Below are 23,160 nucleotides of genomic sequence, written 5' to 3' on the forward strand. Positions count from 1 at the left end.
GCATCCAATCCATCATTATTTTGCACACCACGCCTCCGCAGTTTAGACGCAGCTATATGCAAATCAGTCTTGACCCTGCTCCAATAGGAACAGTCCAGCCCAAACTACCAAGCCGGGTCCTCCCAGAACCGGAACACAAGTAACCCAGGACTGGTTTCGAGTTCTGGGCTTATCTGCGGGGTACAGCTTGGTTCCAGTGCCACAGTGTGCACGGCACCCACGTCTGGGCATATCCATCTTACTTAGGTGGCACGGTGGGCAAAAAACTATGGATTGGGATGCGGCCTTGAGCGCTTGCCAGTGGCTGAGATTAAATCAAGCATTCAGTCCATCACCTTGTTATTTCCGCTTTCAAGTGGTGTGCGTTCAACTCTTTCCTAGATTGGAGCCGCAGTGGGGCAGTCCTGATGGATATAGGGATACTGTTCCAGATCCTGGGTGCATGGATGGAAAGGTCAGCTGTCTTGTGCCTTCGTTTTTTAGGTTTCGCCTGGCGTCCACTGCGCAGCAGTGTTCGCGCAGGTGAAATTTTATGTTTTGCAGTGCGGGGCTTTGTCCCGCCTCTCTCTTCCATTGGCTAGCTCCATAAATGGAGGCTAGCCATTGGAAGAGAGATCTGTCCGTTATTCCCCGAGCAGATTCGTGGGCATTCCGGAGAATTCTTCTCATCCCGCCCCTTTTTGAACGTCATGCGGCGGTGGGCGGATGTTTATTTTATTTTTTTTCTCTGCATGTTTGGGCCATTTTGAACGTGTGTTTTGCAGTGGTGGGTTGCGCGATTTAAGTTGCCGGGATGTCGAGCAGGTAAGCAGCATTTTGTTATAATTTTCTTTTTACGTCCTGTCCTCCGTTTCCCCTTCCCGCAGCCCTCTTCCTTTCCGCTCTTGCCTCGCCTCCCCCCTTCCGCTCTCGCCTCCCCCCTTCCCTCTGCCCGCAGCTCTCCTCCCCGCAGCTCCGTGCCTAGCTTTTTATGGACATTATGATATACTTTAAAGTACTTAACAACCGTTTAAAAAAACTTTTGATAAGCGTATGGAGCCCTTGATACCGCTTCGAGTTGCAGTCATTCACTATTGTCTTAAGGTTTTTTTTTCACTAGATCAGCAAGACTAGTGTGTTCTCGATGTTCGTCATTTCGACCTTTCCCAATCGCGGGGGTTCTAATGTGGAGATCACTTTGTCAGCAGATCTGTATCCTCTCATGGCGCCCCATACTCAGCAGTATTTGCTGACCCAACACTGTGAATTAGGTGCAACACTGTCTAAGAAAGTCAAACGTGACTTAAAGCACTGCCCGACAAATCCGATATTCCAGTAATAGGGTCGATGCACTCCTCGTGCACTCCTCCCCCCACACACAACTTTGCCATCGCACCTCCATCTTGACCAGCAATACGATGCTCACAGCTCTGTGGTGCGTCTCCTCTAACAACCATTTTCCCTTCCCTGCTTCCATCTGGGGGGAGAGCATCACTAACTGCAGTGTGGGCGGAGGATGTTTCAAGGATAGCTTTACATGCCGGCCCTTCGCGTCTCAACTTGAGCGACAGAAAAACAAGCAGTTAATCAGTAACGGCAATGCGAGGGTAATGCATGCTATGATCGTGTACAACATTCTTCGCCACTCTGCCAGCTATTCTCATGTGCCTATAATGGTATTTATTTTATGTGCGCAAATCAGCTACCAATATTTCTCAGTATTGCACTACGTTCCTCCCTGACTTTGCAAACATAAAACCCATGCGCAAAGCCCTCCCCTTTCTTTGCATTTCCTCCGAGTTCACAAATATGTTTTCCATTGAAACGTGCGGCTGCTGGTTTGTTTTTCCTGCTCCAAGTGTGCAGTTTTGACATTGCTGGTTGTACTTTTAATGCGACCATCCTGCTGAAGACACGTTGGCCCGGCAGTGTTTGTCGTCTCGTGGCTCCTTCCACTCCCCCATCCGCATACCCCACAATCCTGCAGTTGCCTTGTTGCTATAGTGTTTAAGATCAACAGGCGCCCTAGGTGAGTTCTCTGTGTGTTAGCACGCGTCCATGTTATGGGGGTTTGCATTTCCCCAGCTAGAAATGCCTTGCCCGGAAATACTGGTGCCCTCTGGTGATGGGCACCACGGACGCCAACGCAGATGTGGTGAGGACTGTGTGGTGTGTTCGATTTTTGTTCATTTCGTCTCCTTTGAGCCTGAGCGTTGTGCCTGGTTGGAATCCACATTTATGTGCTGCTTGTTGGAATTACGGGCAAAAAAGAATTTTGAGATTGGAGCGCCCCATGCCCTAATAAAGAGGCAATGTGTCTGTTTGTAATTTGGCATCACCGATTTGGGGGATCCTTATCCCTCATTATGGAAGTGGCGGCCATTATACCGCTTGGTTAAGCACACCCCTTCAGAGTAGTGCCTCTCAACAGTCTTACCAGGGGCAACAGAAAGTCTGGGACCACATTGCCATGTATGCATTACTAGGGGATCAGTAAGCAAGTGGGGACACAGTTGAAATGTAATCAGGGCCACTGAAATTATGTGTCCGTTTCATTTTCCACATAATTATGGAGTTTGTCGCAATTGCCACATATTATCGGCTTGATAATTGGCAAGATTTAACAAACAATTGTTTCCAGCTCAAACGTATCAAAAGTTATTAAAATCGCAGCAACATTTGTTGCTGTGCAGTGTAAGGCCCTTCTCAAAGGTTCACTGGTTATCTTTCTTTTGCTTTTTGCTGTATTTGGGTGTCAGACTGCTGCTAATGAAGTGAAACCGTTGGCTAGATACTGATAACGTGTAATAATGAAAAACTAATTAGGTGATACAATCACAAAATGTGCAGTAGTACACTGCAAAAGTTGCCTTTTTGCCGCATAATTTAGAAAACTCTAATTTGATCCTCCCCTGCCACATAATTTCAGTGACCCTGCCCCTGATAGTAGTATGATCGAAAGATGTCTGTGCCCAACTAGCTACAGTTGTTTGAGAGCTGCCTCGGCTTCTTGTCTCTCATACTGTACATGCATGTTACTGCATGTGTCTGTGTCAGTTACTGCACAAGGCGATCCTTTAATGGCATTGTGTCTCTTAATGCATGTATTTGTGTCAACGACTTTGTGTGCGCTCTTTAGCTGGTCATTTTTTAATTCAAAAGCTTTCTTTACAGTGTGCAGCTGCCTGCAAATGTGTACTCTTTACAGAGCATTGGTGCACAGTCCTCAACTTATTTTCTGCTCTGTGTGTGTTGGGGTTCTGTGTGTGTTGGGGTTTGTGTGTGTTGGGGCTCTGTGTGTGTTGGGGCTCTGTGTGTTGGGGCTCTGTCTGTGTGGCTAGCTTTTTTTGTAGGTGGTTCTATGTGTGGGTGGCTGTGTGTGTGTGTGGGTGGCTCTGTGTGTGTGTGTGGCTCTGTGTGTGTGTGCGTGTGGATGCAAATGCAATAGGTCTCGCATTTGCGAGAAATTAAGCTATTGGCATTGTAAATGACAATGCCATTTATTTATAAGTTTTCAAAACCAACACATGAATAAAAAATGTGTCATTCACAATGCCAATAGCTCTAACTTTTACAAAGGCTTGTATTACTCTTCTTAATCTGCAGGCTCGTGGTGTCCTGGCTGTAGGGGAGCCGAGGTCACCAGAGGTGATGACCTTCTCTCAGCATCTTCCCTCATTCCCTTCAGCATCTTGTCTGTTCTTCCACCTCACTCTACACCGGTCTTTCCTTTTTACCTCTTCTTTTCTCACCTCTTCCCATCCTGCCCTCCTCCCTGCCACTGTTTCACCTTCCTGCGTGGTTCTCAGTAGGCAGGCTACCACTAACTTTTTTCTTCTTTTTAAAGTCCCTAAACAGTCTTTTAGCTTATTTTAATGTGAGTGACTATTCTGAATATATAAATATTTTAAGAAATATATTGTATTGTATTTGCATTTGTATAGCGCTTACTACCCTTGACAAGGCGTCGAAGCGCTTTTTCGGCGTGTAGCATGCTACTCCTGGACCTATAGAGGATTAGTGTTGAATTAGTATAGTGAAACATGCAAGTACATTTTAAGTGGTGGATAGGTTAGTCAGTTATTTGGATTCAGAAGGATAGAAGAGGAAAGAAGGTTTATATTTTTATAGCGCTTCTAACCCCTGATGGGGTGTTGAAGCGCATTTTTTTGGCGAGTAGCACGCTACTCTGGAAACTCTAAACTTATTTTTGTCTGCCAGACTCAGGATTGAATATTACATCCCTGTTAGTTATTGTAAAAAGAAAGTCACTTTGGCCTTTCCTCATTTTGGAAATGTCATGTGCCGGCGTGCAATGTCCAACTTGGTGTTCACTTGTGTAAGATGCTTCAGGTTGGCAGGTGCCCGATAGTAATACGAGAGTAATTGTTGAAAATGGCAACAAGGTGTGGCCTTTTCTGATGGTTATCCTTACGAAGTACTGTTGAAAGCACGTCTCTTCCAGGACTGATACAAAGTGTGTGTTTGTATGAGGTGCTGAGCGGCGTGTCGATCCCCGAATGATTATCTGGGCTTCGGTCATCCTGGAAGACTTCGATGCTTGGCTGGGGGTTGATAACCTTGATCAACTAAGTGGTCTTAGGCTCCGCCTCCGGACAGCTTTAGCAGATTATTGCCAAAGGACCATTTGTGTGCAATACACAGAGTGCATTTCTAGCTGTCTTCCCCCACTCAACCATTGCTTCCCCTGCCTTGCCTGTCCCGTTCAGCATTTTTCCAGTATTTTTTTTTAATTTATTTCCCCCTGCTCCTCCTAGTGTGGTTGCTCTGCACCCTATGCAGTTTTTCTTGCCCCATGCCCCTTTACCCCGACCCTCATTGCTCCCCGCCCCTCCCCCTCCTTATTTATTTTTATTTTTTAAAACTTATTTATTTTTTACTTCACAGGGCGCCGTAGCTGCAGTTTGCTACCGGGCTTTGACACATTTTGTTTTGTTCTTGTAACAGTCGCATCAATATGTATTGTCATGTAGGTGCGTGTATAGTACATTACATCTGGCGCAGCTACGTTTTATGTTATCTTTGACCTGTTTATATTTCAGTTTGTGCTATTTGTATGATCCCGAATTTCACATTTATAAGACAACCCACATTCATGTACCGAACTTCATTTTATAGGTTCCCATGGCTTACTTAACACATACATTGGAGGTTGTGTCTGCTGAAGTCTGACTGCAAAACTCGCAGAAATATGGATTCTAGATGTTATTGGGAATGTAAACATCCCTGAATAACCAGTTTAAAACCCGGTGTGCAGAAGATGAAATATGTTGGGTGTGTCCTGAATTACTTTACAAACCATGAGTGTCCTGTACGAAGATTCCATTCTCAACAAGCATTTGCAATGCAATAGGTCTCGCATTAGGAAAGTTTGAGCTATTGGTATTGTAAATGGCAAAGTTTTTATTTATGTTTTTTTTTTTTTAAATAGCTAAATTAATAGCTTTGTCATTTACAATGCCAATAGTTATAACTTTCGCAAATGTGATACCTATAGCATTTGTAATGCAATATGTTTTGTATTTACATGACTTAGATGTATTGATATTACAAATAACAATGGCAATGAGTTGTCTCTATGTAGAAGACACTGAGTAAGTCGTCTACTGGTTTGTGGTCAATGCTCTTAGCTCACGAAATAGACTCTGTAGAGCAGTCTTTGGGCTTTTATTTGTTTGCTGATGTTTACTGTAAGTATATGATTAAATCTATAAAAAAAAAATCTATAAAAAAATAAAAACGACCACCAGCCAAGACAAAGTATTGTTCCAAAATAGGGAGCGGTAGCTAGCATTTGCCATGTGTGAACATGTGCCTGCAAAAACGGTAATGAGGATTAAGTGTGACAGGCGCAGAATGTAGTTTAAAGTCTCTCACAACTCTCTGGTTTCGCGTAGCACAGGCCGTCTTAAATGAGGACTGAGTGTGTCGGGTGCTGAATGTCGTGAAAAGTCGCTCTCTACTCTATTGATTTCGCATAGCACGGATAATTTAAGATTATGGCAGCCTGTATGCATGCATTCTTGTCGGCTACCCACCCATGCCCAGCCGCCATCAGCTCTCACCAGTATTGAAAACGCAGCACGGGCCCGGTGTAGAGAGGCACGGCAGGCTGCCTCCGTAGCTCGCGCGGTTCCTCTCTTTGCGTGACCACATTTTCTTTGGCCATATACATGTCGCGTAGGGTCAAGGCGCTGAACAGAAGCACAGACAGCAGGGTTTTAAGTGGTCAGATAAAAAGTCAAAACGAAACCTAAGAGCCGCGCGCTTGAGCTTCTACCGTAGACAGCTCACGTCGCGCGGCTCTTAGGTTTCGTTTTCCAAAGCGCATGGCAGAGTCGCGCTCGCACACATGCGCGCTCACGAGGTAAAATCCGAGATCCGAGACGGAAAGCGCGTGCACCTCCCCTGTCCCATTTACAAAGTATACTAAAGTATACTAGAGGTCCCTTCGCTACGCTCGACCTAAAAAGTGGTCGCACTTTGCATATTGAATCTGCTTTGGTGAACCGACCTATGCCAGTTCGCAAAATAATGATCACAGGGGCTCGCAGTATGATTAGCCTAATTCATATTTATTAGGCAGGTTGCGGACGGTTTGTGGCCACTGTAAACCCCTGGATGGTGGTCTTCGAGGGACAGCAGACCGCCGGCCCAATGATAGTATTCCAGAGCGGAAAACTTTTTTCTTTTAAACCTTTCTATTTTGAAATCACAGGGAGGGTCGTCTTCTCTCACCTGTACCTAGCTGCTCCCTCTGAGGCTGCCAACCCAAGTCCCAAAGGGACTCTGCCCCTTGGCTATTCAGTTTCCACCGCCTTTGGGGGGTTGGTTGCCTTTTCAATAGTTTACAACTGGAATTCTGGTAGCAAACCACTGATTAACAATGGAAGGAGCTCCCCTTTTACATCCCTTCCAAATTGCGAAACTTAACTGTAATATCCCTGAGTGCTGCTGCTGAGGTGGGATAGCAGTGGATGCTGCTGATTGGCTATGACTTGTGCTTCTGGGTGTGTTTGAGATGTGCTTGCAGTGCATGGGGTGGTGTGAGGTAGGTGGTGTTGGACGTGTACATGTATATACATATCTCCAAGTTCTGTGATGTCCTTGAGTGCTGCAGGTGAGGTGGGATAACACTGGTTGCTGCTGGTTGGATTTGACTTGTGCTGCTGGTTAAGGTTGACCTTTGTTGGCCTTGCCTGGGTGATGTTAGGTGGGTGGTGGTGGCTCTGTGTATATATAAATATCTCCAAGTTCTGTAATATCCCTGCGTGCTGCTGCTAGTGAGGTGGCGTAGCAGTGGGTGCTGCCGGGTGGGTTGACATGTGCTGATTGTTGGGTTTGAAATTAGCTGGTAGTGCATGGTGTGGTGTGAGGTGTATTGTTGGAGCCCTGGACAAATATAACTATGCCAAGTTTGTAATATCCCCGAGTTCTGCTGCTGAGGTGGGAATACACTGGGTGCTGCTGGTTGGGTTTGCGGTGTGCTGCTGGTTCGGTTTTACATGTGCTGGCCTTGCATGGGATGGTGCGAGGTGGGTGGTTGGAGCCCTGGACATAAATACATATCTCCAAGTTTCGTATTAATGCAGAGTGTGGCTGCTGAGGTGGGATAGCAGTGGGTGCTGCTGGTTGGGTTTGACATGTGCTGCTGGTTGGGTTTGAGGTGTGCTCGCAGTGGGGGTTGTGGGGCCCTAGTAATTTAAAAGCCTTGTATGACTCCAGACAGATTTGAGTTCCTATGAGGGCTCCAGATGAGTGGTGAATCTGCCCATTTTATTTCATAAAAATCAAGCGTATTCTCCCAAAATAAAACAAAAATAAAAAAAATAGGGAGCATCCAATGGCCAGGAATCTACCCGCCGCCTTTAATAAGCACTTTTCTTGTAAAATGTTCAGCTCAGCAGCCTTTCTGCTCCATGTCACAAGGAGTCATTTTACTATCGGATTTAAAGTATAAATGCCTCTTTTCATGTACACGAAATACTAGCTAGGAAGAAAGTATGGATTAGCCCAAAAACTACCAGTCTTACAGTTGAACAATGCTTGCACTCGTCACAGAATACGTAAGTTGGGAATGTAAATGACTTGTTTGCACTTGAGAAGCACTTTACTTTTATCACCTATACTGTAAATTCTCCCAGTGCAGTCCCTTGTCTGGAGGCCTGGGTGCTGCTGGTCTGCTTTGAGGTGGGCAGGCAGAGAGGTGTGTGGACCCACTCTTGTTGTTGCTGTTCGTGTGTGAGGTGTGCAGTGTGAAGCTCCCAGCTCTGTCTGAGCCTGGGCTGTCTCAGCCAATGCTTGTTGTGCACTGGCTGTGCTGTGTGAAGCTCCCAGCTCTGTCTGAGCCTGGGCTGTCTCGGCCAATGCTTGTTGTGCACTGGCTGTGCTGTGTGAAGCTCCCAGCTCTGTCTGAGCCTGGGCTGTCTCGGCCAATGCTTGTTGTGCACTGGCTGTGCTGCGTGAAGCTCCCAGCTCTGTCTGAGCCTGGGTTGTCTCAGCCAATGCTTGTTGTCCATTGTCTGTGCTGTGTGTGTGATTTGGTGCTGTCTATTGAGCTTGGCAGTGTTTCTCTGAAGTCCTACTTTCTTTGGGTCCCTTGTTCCTGCTGCTTGTCACTCTGCTGAAAGTTGTGTTGCCCTGAAGGCGTTAAGCGGCGACTGGCCCTGTTGTACTCACACCTCTGCTCTCTCTCCTTCTCTCTAGGTCCTTTCATGCCCTGACATGTTGCAGATCCCCAGCCCAGCCATCCTCGCCCGCAGAGAGCGAACACTTCCCAGGCCAGAGGAGGTCCTAGGCCCACGGCGCCCACCTCACCTGCACCTCTAGTGGTCCAGCATGCCCACTGGGCGCCGTGGCCAGGCGTTGGCACCAACAGTGGTGGCACTGGGGAAATGAGCGCCAGCCTGCTGCAGGGAAAGCCGTTCTTCTGCCGGGAATGGGCCCTACAGCGCCTGCAGCACTGCCTGGAGGGGCGCGGCAGCGGTGGCCGCAACTGCGGGGTCCTGGTCACGGGCGGCCCCGGCAGCGGAAAGACGGCGCTGTGCACCGAGGTGCTGTGGCCCACCTCGGATCAAGGCCAGAAGGTGAGGCTTGGACCGCGGACCTTGGCCTACCACTTCTGCCAGGCCCACAGCCTCCATACGCTCTCCGTGCGCGAGTTCATCCGCAGCCTGGCCGCGCAGATCCAGGCGTGTCCGCAGATCCAGGGATACAAGGAGAAGCTGAAAGACCCCTCGCTGCAGGGGGTGCTGGATGCCAACCAATGCGAAAGGGACCCCGACGAAGCCTTCAAAAGGTAATGACCTCTCAAGGGTTCTTCTTTACTGTTTGTTGTTCCTAGAAACTTCCTACGACCATATATACTGACCTAGACCATAAATAACTTAGGCATGGCCTATGCTTCCTTCCTTCCTTCCTTCCTTCCTTCTCCTTTTCTAACTCCCTTCAAGATCTTTCTCAGTCCAACTTTCTACTTCTTCTCCCACATGGACCTTCATGCCTTCTTCTCCTTGCCAGTTGTTGAATCATGTTATTCCTCCTCCCCCTTCTTGTCCCCATGGGATCTTTCTTCCTCACACCCTCATTTGGCCTCACACTAGAGCAGTCTTTCTCACTTGGCCTAAATTAATCTTATTAGCATACTGGACAGTGACATTTTCACACTGTCATTACACTGTTTTTTACTTGACGTCAAGGTGGATACCAATAAACATATTTTTCTACTTTGACCGCCATTTTAAATCACTATTATATATTTCTTTTTGAGCACTGCACTCTATCAGCACCACGTGTGGTAAGGATACATCTATCTTTAGAACAATGGTCTAAAGAGACTAAGCCACTATCATTGGGCTTGGACATATGGACCCTGTTCGGAAGGTCCTAAATGACGATGTTCCGCCATATGGGTGGGCTGATAGGACTTATTTAAGTATTTGATGTTTCTTTACCACGGGTGGAAACTGTTTATGGTGTAACTCCTTCTCTTGGTGTCTGTCCTACTCAGCTTTTTTTGACCTTCAAGTTTTTTGTTGTTAACAGTCTTTCTCACTCCCTCCACACTTGTGTTCTTTCACCTCCTAAAGATCTTTGTTTGAGTCCTTTCTGTTCCTACCACTCATCTTGTGCGTCACTTGCGTGGTGACATGGGATTGGTGGCATCATCTAAGGTCAGGTGCTGTTGCGTAAGTTCGTGGTAAGGCCCGTACTCACCAGGCGACTGTATCTCGCTTTGGTCGGGGCGCGTTCAGTGGGTCAAAGCTCCAAGTCCCTGCTGCTGGTGAATCACTTCCTATAGATAAGCAGGCACTCGTCCAACCAGGAAAGACTATGCAGACATCATAGGCCACTGTGCACTGGGCACAGGAAGGTTAAGAAGAAAGGATGCTGTGCTGGGTGGAGTACAGAACATTCACCTGGCCTGCGCGGACTCCGGAGTGAGCGATATTCCTATAATTGCATAATTGGAAAAATCTGATCCATGTGTGATAGGACAAGCTCTAATATTGGACCTCATTGTGGTAATCAATTCTCTGACCTTTCACACCAATATCCTAGCTCAGATTGTGAGCTCTGTCCGTCTTTCTTAATTGCAGATAATGTGGAAATGCGCCACCGTTGGGTTGGAAGCCAGGTTCTTGTGCCCGTGTCCAGGAATTTACGCCAACACTTGCCGCAAAGAACAGAGTTTGAGATCAATCTGTCGGCCACGTTCTGACCTCCTGGTTCTGTCATGAATGTTGTTGAAAGATGAGACTCTACCTTGGCTGAAAGTGTTACCTCTAGGCTTTGTCATGTGTGTGCAGAACTGTTATATTTGATCTTTGTCTCTTTTCCCTGGCTGGGATTTCCCTGTGGCTCACATGGTGTCACTGCTAGAATGCTTGGTGACATCGTGGAATGTTGGGGGCTTGGCCTGTGTATAACAAGAACTTGAAGGCTTTTAGACAATGCTCCCTCTTGTTGGTGAAGATTGAGGTTTATGCTTTGTTTGATGGACTGCCGACCAAGCTGTGTCTGTTTTATGTAAGGCCTGTGCTGGGTTTTCTCTCTTGTGTGTTACATTCTAGTGTAAGACGTTGGGTTACTTGTTGGGTCAAATTCTTCCAACACTGTTTCTCTAAGGCAGCCTCTTTTAGTACTTTGGGACCTACACTGAAAACTGCATTAAAGTAGTCGCTTTAGGGCATCGGTGATGCCAACATAACACTTCAGTCAACAAATCACTCTGTAAAACTACCAAACCAATTTAGCAAACTCAAAGGTTTCTTGATGAAAATAAGGCTCAAAATGAAAAAAATTTGGCCAGTCCCATGGAAGATATATAGTCTGGGAGTCGCAGTTGAACGCTGCACTCCTCTGTGCTGCCGCGTCAGTGGGAGTTCCTGTGCCTCACTCACATGCGACCACTGGTGGTTCCCTCACACCCCAGGGGCGCCGGATGGCTCCCGGCTCCAGGGTGCCTCTTGGCTTCAGTCCCTTCTGGTTGGGACTTGGTCACCTTGTACAGATGGGCCCAGTTCATGGCTTCCAGACTTCACGGAGGTCTCCTGGGGTCCCTCTGGCTCGCGTCTCCACAGTACACATGGTTGTTCCAGTCCTTCTGATTCTGCCTGACTCAGCAGAAGGGGTCCTCACCCTCCCTGGTTCAAGAGCACCCTGGTCCTTTCCTTCCTCTGGAGGGTGTTCCTGGTGGATACAAGCTCGCAGTAAGGGGACGCCGGCTCTGTCCTAGAGTTCATGTCCCCAGCCTTGGACTACGCTCTTCTCCTGTCCCCACACTCCTGCGGCTGGCAGCACCCCAGCACCGGTGAAGGTTCCCGCTTTGATCTCTGAGTGTGCACCCAAGCCCTGGCTCTGGTGTCCACACACCGAGTCCAGCCGCTCCCCTCTGGTCGGGGTCTGTGTCCAGCTCTTGTCCTGTATTCATGCTAGCAGGCCTCATGCCCTGTAAGGCTTGTTGGTGCGCTCCGAAGCTTCAACCTCACAGGCCATACGATATAGGACACACAGCACTGTGTGTGTGGGGGGGGGGGGGGGGGGCTTACCCTCTTTTTAGTTACCTCCTCTTACTACAGTTTTTCCGTTTATGAGTAAACAAATGAGAGATCAATTTGAAGATTTTCAAATATCACCCCTCATAACAGACACAAATGGGATGTCCCTGGCTAAGGCTATTTACATTTGTTCTTTCCTATCTGAAAACACTTCTTCATTCACCTCAACTTGTTTGATGAGTTTGACCCAAGGCCTTTAGAACACGGGTGCTGAACTGTGCACCTTGTCTCCCCACCATCTCATGTAAGGCGCATTGAAGCCCTGCTGCAGGCGCTGGTCTACCTCCACTGGCTCTATAGCGCTCAGCGATGCTGCCTCGGGGCCAGAGCTCGGCAGGTTGTGCACCTGCCGCTGAGGCGCAGACACGCTGCATTGGCATGGAAATACAGCCCCTGTATGAGGAGTGTTTCACTCTCTCTTTACTTTTGAAGCCGTGCGCATGCGGTGTGAACCCTCCTGCTAGGCTCCCAGTCTGCAGAGTCACCGCACCAGCAGGGTCCAGCAGTGAAAGACTGGGGAAACCTTGTGGGAAAGCTGACTTCCTTCTGTTAGACTTTGTCTTGCCCAAGAGGATGAAGTCTAGACTGTGTCCCATGATGGTTGAAGGCCAGGCTCGTCTCTTGTAGGAAGGAGAGAACCAGACGTGTGTGTGCCCTGTCAGTGGGGTGGATGGGGCCGGTGCCAGTTTTACGGTGGGTCTCCTGCATCCACCATACTTTAGATAACTCAGTCTATCGAATGATGCTCTAGAAGGCGGACTTTGGGGTTTGTTTACAAGGTGGCATGCAGTAATCTGTACCCTCTGCTTCACAAATCATGGTGGCACTCAGGCAGGTGCAGACCTTCATGCCTACAGCAGAGATGCCTTCGCGTAGAGGGGGCGAGCCTGCAGCGAGAGCCGACTCCGAGCCGAGCCAGGGGTCTGGCTCGGCCCGGACAGTTCAAACCTGAGGCAACAAGATCTTTGGCGTGTAAACCATGCCGCAAGCTGCAGGTAAACATAGGATGAAAAGTTTCCAAAGTTCGAAAATAGTCTTTCGCTTTAGAACCTACGATGGTATCACTGCATTAAGTAGAAAGACGTGTAATCCCCGTGCACTCCAATGTGTGATAAATGTTTCAAATCTGTTAAACACTGATAAGTTTGGCGCTGCAGACGTCGCACGTAGTCAGCCGTGCCTTTCCAAATATAAGGGTATATTGTGAGTAGCGTCCACTACCCACCTGCCTGTGCGCTCAATGAATGTTGAAACACTGAGATTTCTTCAACAAAATCAAGTTTATTCTTAAAGAGTCTTGTAGTTTTTCAAAACCAATTCTATTTGAAAGTTTTCATTGATTCTCTTCATCTGATCATAATATCCATCTTATGATACAAATTGCGACATGATTGAAATTGTTCACATCCACCCAATGCATTTCGGGTCATTAGAATTGGACCCTTCGTCAGGGGTCTAGAAATAAGGGTCAAAACAGGACCAAATTAGTTACTCCACTAAAGTACTACATTAATCTAACTCTGTATTGCTAAGTGAACATGCAAATAAACGGTTATCAGTGGGTTACGTGCTAGATGGGGAACTTGTGATGCATAGGACACTGGTGTGCTGACTATAAAACGTGACAAACCTTGAAAATAATGTGCGCTATGTGCATGAGACCAATGAATACCCGCTACCCCGTGTTAAAGTGCGGAAAAGTGCACGAAATGAAACCAGATCAAAGCTTCCACCAGAACGTCAGAATGCCACGACATTGGACAAATAGAGACGAATGAACACAAACACTCACGTTAGTGCCGCAACATGCCGCGTCTCGAAAATATCGAATGATTCACCCGCGAGTAAGTCGCGCTGTGATTTGTGCAAAGAGTAGTCACATGTTTCGTTCTAGTGAACCAATAGGAAAGACAGTGTGCTTTTTGACCCTCACCATGTGACCAGTGTACAAAGGCTTCAAAAGCGGAAGTGTGTCGAAAAAGCCCGTGATCGAATATCCTATGACAGTTATGTGCAATGTGCAATACCTATAAACAATCATGCGTGTAAATAAACGATAGAGTAAACATTTCCAAGATTAGCAAATCTATGATACACAATATGAATTACAATCAAATTCGACAAATCACGGGGGCACGAAGGAAATGGTCAAACCAATGCATAATGAAGCGATATTTTTGTATCTACTTATAGAAAGCAGGAAAGTTCGATCCGGTCATTCAACCCGATCGGATGAATGGAATTTAATTTTCTGATCCAAAAAAACTCTGCTCTTAGTCTCTGTTTCAAGGGGTCCATGTCTCGTCGTTGTGGAATGCTCTCCAACACCATGAACTTCAACTGTGATATTTGGTGCCCAGCTTCCTTCCAATGACAAGCTATGTTGGATTTCATGTTGGCTAGCCGTATATTACTTTTATGTTCTGTGATACGGACTTTAATTTTACGTTCCGTTTGGCCCACGTACACTTTGCCACAAGGGCATTTGATGACATATATACAATTCGTAGTATTGCACGTGCTGGAATGATGCAGTTCAATGGTGTGACCTTTCGTGGGATGTCTGAAAGTTTTTCCTACCATCACGTTATTACAATGCGTACAGTTGTGGCATTTGAGCATTCCTCTCCAATTATCAGTCGCTACTTTACGTGAGTTCAAAAGTTCTTTGAGATTCTTTGATCTTTGAAACGCGAACGTAATTTTGTCACTGTATAGATCCTTAAGATCCGGTTCAGTTGCGATCAGCGACCAATGAGTATTGATAATTTTTTTGATTTTAGATGATTCTGCAGAATACTTCAACACACATACAGTCTTTTTACCAGCATCTTTCTCTTTGGTGTGTAACAAGGTTTCTCTGCTCAATTTTTCAACCTTACGGAGCGATGTGTCCAAAATTTCTTGTGGATATCCTCTTTGCTGATAATTGGTTGTCTGAGATTTAAGTGATTCTTTTAAATCAAGTTCATTGGTGGTGATTCTTTTTAACCTGACATATTGAGACGTGGGTAGATGCTTTTTTAAAGAATCTGGGTGAAAGCTTTGGAATAGCAGACAGGCATTCTTATCAGTCTTTTTTGTGAATACTCTGGTGCTGATTACGTTATTGACTTTCATCACTTGCACATCCAAAAAGGAGATACTGTCTTGTTCAATACTATGTGTGAATTTTATGTGTTCATTGCATGAGTTCAGTGCAAGTATGTTCTCAAGTAGTTGATCTTTAGAACCACGCCAAATTAAAAAAATGTCATCAATATAACGCTTGAATGTTACCACATGATCCATCCAAGTTTGGTTACACAGGATATGATCCCACTCAAATTTCTGCATGTAAATATTGGCATATGAGGGCGCCCCCCCCAAAGCCCATTGAGGTTCCATTGCATTGGTTGAAAAACTGTCCTTCCCACTCGAAATAGCTATGGTATAATGCGAAATGCATTAATTCTAAGATGAAGATTTTTTGAGATTGATCCAAATTGCTCTTCAGTAGACACCATTCCAATGCTTCAATTCCCTCTCCATGAGGGGTAGACGTATATAATGAAATAACATCTATGGTACATAGCCAGGATGTCGAATCTTGATCTAATGACACAGTTCTGAGAAGGTTAAAAAATGCTGTAGTGTCTTTGATGTAAGTATTACTTTGCTGCACTATGGGTTGTAGAAATCGATCGACGAACTTACCAATGGGTTCGGAGATTGAACCACAGGCCGAAACTATGGGTCTGAATGGAGGTCTGATAGGGTCCTTATGAATTTTAGGCAACATGTACAGTTGTGGTCTCCTTGGATGTTTCAAAATGAAAAAGGCATGTGTTTTCTGACTGATCCATTTCATGTCTAAGGCACGATCTATGATGAGTTGTAAAGTACATTGATACTCTTGTGTGGGATCCTCCTGCAGTGGTAAGTAAATGTCTAAGTTATGAACATGCTCATTCACACTCTTCCGGTAAAACTCAGTGTCCATCACCACCAATGCACCTCCCTTGTCGGCCTTTTGAAACGTGAGATTTTTATCGTTGCTCAAATTCTTGAGGGTGTTCCATTCTTTGGCTGATAGATTCTTATTTTTGGATTTGTTGAATGATATGTGTTGTACTTCTGATAGAACCGTTCTTTCGAACGCCTCAATGGTTTTGGTGAAAACGGAGCACAGAATGTGCTCTTGGGTTTGAAATCTTTGTCCCAGGTCTCAATGCTCGGTGTTTCTCGATTGTCTTTAAAGAAAAATCTCAACTTCAAATTTCTAAAGAACTTGAATAATGCAATTTCGGTTTCGGTTTGATTTGAATGATAGGTGGGAACAAATGTAGTTCCTTTATTCAATAGTTTCGTCTCAGCTTTTGTGAGGATTTTAGATGAGATATTAATGATTAAGTCGCTTTTGACATCTGAATCCTGGTCCTTTTGGCTATTTCTTCTGCTGTTTCTTTTGCCCCTTCTTGTAGTGTTCCTGTGATTGGTGGAGCATTTGCCGCTGGACTTATCTCTAAAAAAGCCGGTTGTTGTTGTGTGGTGAGGCTTACAGATGGTTTAGCTGTCGCTGCATCCAATGGTCTTCTCGACTTAGCTATATCTGAGTCAGAAACGACGCTTTCTTGCGAGGAAGATATGTTTTGCTTTTTGGTTTGCTGTTGTGTTTGGGGTTGCCATTGTCTCTGATTGTATATCTCGGCCCACGTGTACACTTCCTCAAGTTTGTAATCAAGAGTATCTCTGCGGTATTTGCGGACTTTCCTCTCGTTGACTTCTTTGGCATACCGTTCTAATTTGTTGTTGATGTCATCCAATGTTTGTTGCAGATCTGGAATTTTATTGATTTCTTGTTGAATCGTTTTGATTTCTTCTTCAATTTTGGTTAAGACTTTCGCAAGTTCTTCAACAATTAATAAAATGAGATCCAAGGAACATTTATTTAAGATTTGGTACCACTTTTCTATGAATTTCTTACTATTCTTGCAGAGCATTGGTTTGAGCGCTATCCTAAGTCCCCTGGGTATTCTTTGATTCTTGTGATAATGTATCAATGTGGTTGCATGCAACCTTTGGTTAATTTCTTTCTTGCTCATGAATTCAAATTGTCTTAGTAATTGTGCGGTCGTAGATTTTTGAGGAGTAAATGTTCTGGTCTCCTTAATTAGCCCATAAATTTCTTTAGCAGCTTCTTCTGTGAACCCAAGAGTCTCTGCTTTGTTAGCGGTCAACAGGGCGATATCATCAAGTTGCATTTTGGTTGTTTGGTGCACCTGGGATGAGGGTGACTAGTTCAACAATGAGAAAGACGTGTAATCCCCGTGCACTCCAATGTGTGATAAATGTTTCAATTCTGTTAAACACTGATAAGTTTGGCGCTGCAGACGTCGCACGTAGTCAGCCGTGCCTTTCCAAATATAAGGGTATATTGTGAGTAGCGTCCACTACCCACCTGCCTGTGCGCTCAATGAACGTTGAAACACTGAGGTTTCTTCAACAAAATCAAGTTTATTCTTAAAGAGTCTTGTAGTTTTTCAAAACCAATTCTTATTTGAAAGTTTTCATTGATTCTCTTCATCTGATCATAATATCCATCTTATGATACAAATTGCGACATGATTGAAATTGTTCACATCCACCCAATGCATTTCGGGTCATTAGAATTGGACCCTTCGTCAGGGGTCTAGAAATAAGGGTCAAAACAGGACCAAATTAGTTACTCCACTAAAGTACTACATTAATCTAACTCTGTATTGCTAAGTGAACATGCAAATAAACGGTTATCAGTGGGTTACGTGCTAGATGGGGAACTTGTGATGCATAGGACACTGGTGTGCTGACTATAAAACGTGACAAACCTTGAAAATAATGTGCGCTATGTGCATGAGACCAATGAATACCCGCTACCCCGTGTTAAAGTGCGGAAAAGTGCACGAAATGAAACCAGATCAAAGCTTCCACCAGAACGTCAGAATGCCACGACATTGGACAAATAGAGACGAATGAACACAAACACTCACGTTAGTGCCGCAACATGCCGCGTCTCGAAAATATCGAATGATTCACCCGCGAGTAAGTCGCGCTGTGATTTGTGCAAAGAGTAGTCACATGTTTCGTTCTAGTGGACCAATAGGAAAGACAGTGTGCTTTTTGACCCTCACCATGTGACCAGAGTACAAAGGCTTCAAAAGCGGAAGTGTGTCGAAAAAGCCCGTGATCGAATATCCTATGACAGTTATGTGCAATGTGCAATACCTATAAACAATCATGCGTGTAAATAAACGATAGAGTAAAAATTTCCAAGATTAGCAAATCTATGATACACAATATGAATTACAATCAAATTCGACAAATCACGGGGGCACGAAGGAAATGGTCAAACCAATGCATAATGAAGCGATATTTTGTATCTACTTATAGAAAGCAGGAAAGTTCGATCAGGTCATTCAACCCGATCGGATGAATGGAATTTAATTTTCCGATCCAAAAAAACTCTGCTCTTAGTCTCTGTTTCAAGGGGTCCATGTCTCGTCGTTGTGGAATGCTCTCCAACACCATGAACTTCAACTGTGATATTTGGTGCCCAGCTTCCTTCCAATGACAAGCTATGTTGGATTTCATGTTGGCTAGCCGTATATTACTTTTATGTTCTGTGATACGGACTTTAATTTTACGTTCCGTTTGGCCCACGTACACTTTGCCACAAGGGCATTTGATGACATATATACAATTCGTAGTATCGCACGTGCTGGAATGATGCAGTTCAATGGTGTGACCTTTCGTGGGATGTCTGAAAGTTTTTCCTACCATCACGTTATTACAATGCGTACAGTTGTGGCATTTGAGCATTCCTCTCCAATTATCAGTCGCTACTTTCCGTGAGTTCAAAAGTTCTTTGAGATTCTTAGATCTTTGAAACGCGAACGTAATTTTGTCACTGTATAGATCCTTAAGATCCGGTTCAGTTGCGATCAGCGACCAATGAGTATTGATAATTTTTTTGATTTTAGATGATTCTGCAGAATACTTCAACACACATACAGTCTTTTTACCAGCATCTTTCTCTTTGGTGTGTAACAAGGTTTCTCTGCTCAATTTTTCAACCTTACGGAGCGATGTGTCCAAAATTTCTTGTGGCTATCCTCTTTGCTGATAATTGGTTGTCTGAGATTTAAGTGATTCTTTTAAATCAAGTTCATTGGTGGTGATTCTTTTTAACCTGACATATTGAGACGTGGGTAGATGCTTTTTTAAAGAATCTGGGTGAAAGCTTTGGAATAGCAGACAGGCATTCTTATCAGTCTTTTTTGTGAATACTCTGGTGCTGATTACGTTATTGACTTTCATCACTTGCACATCCAAAAAGGAGATACTGTCTTGTTCAATACTATGTGTGAATTTTATGCGTTCATTGCATGAGTTCAGTGCAAGTATGTTCTCAAGTAGTTGATCTTTAGAACCACGCCAAATTAAAAAAATGTCATCAATATAACGCTTGAATGTTACCACATGATCCATCCAAGTTTGGTTACACAGGATATGATCCCACTCAAATTTCTGCATGTAAATATTGGCATATGAGGGCGCCCCCCCAAAGCCTTTTGAGGTTCCATTGCATTGGTTGAAAAACTGTCCTTCCCACTCGAAATAGCTATGGTATAATGCGAAATGCATTAATTCTAAGATGAAGATTTTTTGAGATTGATCCAAATCGCTCTTCAGTAGACACCATTCCAATGCTTCAATTCCCTCTCCATGAGGGATAGACGTATATAATGAAATAACATCTATGGTACATAGCCAGTATGTCGAATCTTGATCTAATGACACGGTTCTGAGAAGGTTAAAAAATGCTGTAGTGTCTTTGATGTAAGTATCACTTTGCTGCACTATGGGTTGTAGAAATCGATCGACGAACTTACCAATGGGTTCGGAGATTGAACCACAGGCCGAAAGTATGGTTCTGTGTAACCAAACTTGGATGGATCATGTGGTAACATTCAAGCGTTATATTGATGACATTTTTTTAATTTGGCGTGGTTCTAAAGATCAACTACTTGAGAACATACTTGCACTGAACTCATGCAATGAACGCATAAAATTCACACATAGTATTGAACAAGACAGTATCTCCTTTTTGGATGTGCAAGTGATGAAAGTCAATAACGTAATCAGCACCAGAGTATTCACAAAAAAGACTGATAAGAATGCCTGTCTGCTATTCCAAAGCTTTCACCCAGATTCTTTAAAAAAGCATCTACCCACGTCTCAATATGTCAGGTTAAAAAGAATCACCACCAATGAACTTGATTTAAAAGAATCACTTAAATCTCAGACAACCAATTATCAGCAAAGAGGATATCCACAAGAAATTTTGGACACATCGCTCCGTAAGGTTGAAAAATTGAGCAGAGAAACCTTGTTACACACCAAAGAGAAAGATGCTGGTAAAAAGACTGTATGTGTGTTGAAGTATTCTGCAGAATCATCTAAAATCAAAAAAAATTATCAATACTCATTGGTCGCTGATCGCAACTGAACCGGATCTTAAGGATCTATACAGTGACAAAATTACGTTCGCGTTTCAAAGATCTAAGAATCTCAAAGAACTTTTGAACTCACGGAAAGTAGCGACTGATAATTGGAGAGGAATGCTCAAGTGCCACAACTGTACGCATTGTAATAACGTGATGGTAGGAAAAACTTTCAGACATCCCACGAAAGGTCACACCATTGAACTGCATCATTCCAGCACGTGCGATACTACGAATTGTATATATGTCATCAAATGCCCTTTTTGCAAAGTGTACGTGGGCCAAACGGAACGTAAAATTAAAGTCCGTATCACAGAACATAAAAGTAATATACGGCTAGCCAACATGAAATCCAACATAGCTTGTCATTGGAAGGAAGCTGGGCACCAAATATCACAGTTGAAGTTCATGGTGTTGGAGAGCATTCCACAACGACGAGACATGGACCCCTTGAAACAGAGACTAAGAGCAGAGTTTTTTTGGATCAGAAAATTAAATTCCATTCATCCGATCGGGTTGAATGACCGGATCGAACTTTCCTGCTTTCTATAAGTAGATACAAAATATCGCTTCATTATGCATTGGTTTGACCATTTCCTTCGTGCCCCCGTGATTTGTCGAATTTGATTGTAATTCATATTGTGTATCATAGATTTGCTAATCTTGGAAATGTTTACTCTATCGTTTATTTACACGCATGATTGTTTATAGGTATTGCACATTGCACATAACTGTCATAGGATATTCGATCACGGGCTTTTTCGACACACTTCCGCTTTTGAAGCCTTTGTACTCTGGTCACATGGTGAGGGTCAAAAAGCACACTGTCTTTCCTATTGGTTCACTAGAACGAAACATGTGACTACTCTTTGCACAAATCACAGCGCGACTTACTCGCGGGTGAATCATTCGATATTTTCGAGACGCAGCATGTTGCGGCACTAACGTGAGTGTTTGTGTTCATTTGTCTCTATTTGTCCAATGTCGTGGCATTCTGACGTTCTGGTGGAAGCTTCGATCTGGTTTCATTTTGTGCACTTTTCCGCACTTTAACACGGGGTAGCGGGTATTCATTGGTCTCATGCACATAGCGCACATTATTTTCAAGGTTTGTCACGTTTTATAGTCAGCACACCAGTGTCCTATGCATCACAAGTTCCCCATCTAGCACGTAACCCACTGATAACCGTTTATTTGCATGTTCACTTAGCAATACAGAGTTAGATTAATGTAGTACTTTAGTGGAGTAACTAATTTGGTCCTGTTTTGACCCTTATTTCTAGACCCCTGACGAAGGGTCCAATTCTAATGACCCGAAATGCATTGGGTGGATGTGAACAATTTCAATCATGTCGCAATTTGTATCATAAGATGGATATTATGATCAGATGAAGAGAATCAATGAAAACTTTCAAATAAGAATTGGTTTTGAAAAACTACAAGACTCTTTAAGAATAAACTTGATTTTGTTGAAGAAACCTCAGTGTTTCAACGTTCATTGAGCGCACCGGCAGGTGGGTAGTGGACGCTACTCACAATATACCCTTATCACTGCATTAAGTGGCATGTATTAGAAGCGATAGTTTCAAAACCTAAACTTGCAAACAATCATGCAGCCCCACTGCCCAGATGACAATGCCAGAAGAAAACCAAGAGGCAAGTCCGTTTTAAGTGTACCCTGTATGAGACCTGCCTTGTTGTTATATATGGAGAAACGTTAAAGTCTGTTCAAGTATACATATACAAGAGAGGTTTTTGTACAGTGCACGTCCTGAACTGATGCATTTCAAGGTACTCTCAACTGTGATGAGAAAGAAAACAAGCATTGGCACAGCCAATTGGTGGTGGCAATGCCCAAGCTATGTATCTTGTTTATGTGAATGTCTTTTAGCCATGGTGTCCAGCAGCACATCTGGTGTTGATCATGGCTGAAAGTTACTGAAACCCAGAATCACAGGATATTGAGCCGATGACGAGTTTCTTCACCCCCACCCCCCCATGTTGAGTTTGTCCTGCCCCTTCTAACACAAAAAAGCTCAATGACGTGGCCGGTGCTGGCCGCATCACAGAATTTTTTTAAGTGACTTTCAGTGATACTGAACAGCAGATGTGCTGCTGGACAACATGGCTAAAAGACATGCACCTTGACAAAGCCCATAGGTCGGGCATTGTCGAGATATCATGGCCTTGCCAATGCTTTTTCGATGTTGACGGGGTCTTGCAGTACAAATGTGGAAGTAGTAGTAAGAAACAGTTGAGGAGCTTTGAAGTGAAGGGGGCGATGTGGTGTAACGGCCAGAGCTGCTGACAGGGAAACCTTGTTCGAATTTCGTGGTTGGCTGAACAACTTGTGATTTTGGGCAAATCACTTAACCCCTTCGCTGCGGGGATTATTCACCTGCTGTGCTAGGGGGTAGGGGGGCGCGCACAGCGCCCGCATGCTCATGACGAGCTCAGCTCGTCATGAGGCACGGCGATCCTGTGCTCATGACGAGCTGAGCTCGTCACAGGTGCATTGGCTCCCGTGGAACGTTCAGCACAGGAGGGGAGTTCTCCCCGCACCTGAGCATTCCACGGGC

General features: G+C 44.6%; 1 protein-coding gene across 4 annotated transcripts in view; it reads left to right on the plus strand.

Moving 5' to 3' along the window:
• The window catches only part of LOC144773580 (uncharacterized), a 363,968-nt gene that overhangs the window by 287,476 nt on the left and 53,332 nt on the right, over positions 1-23,160 (plus strand). For all 4 annotated transcript variants that reach the window (XM_078658704.1, XM_078658707.1, XM_078658705.1 and 1 more), the window contains one exon: positions 8,707-9,298. In XM_078658704.1, coding sequence (XP_078514830.1) covers positions 8,895-9,298 — 404 coding nt within the window. In that variant the 5' untranslated portion in view covers positions 8,707-8,894. The remainder of the gene's footprint in view (positions 1-8,706; positions 9,299-23,160) is intronic.

This window comes from Lissotriton helveticus, chromosome 8 (assembly GCF_964261635.1).
Source record: "Lissotriton helveticus chromosome 8, aLisHel1.1, whole genome shotgun sequence".
Lineage (NCBI taxonomy): Eukaryota > Metazoa > Chordata > Amphibia > Caudata > Salamandridae > Lissotriton > Lissotriton helveticus.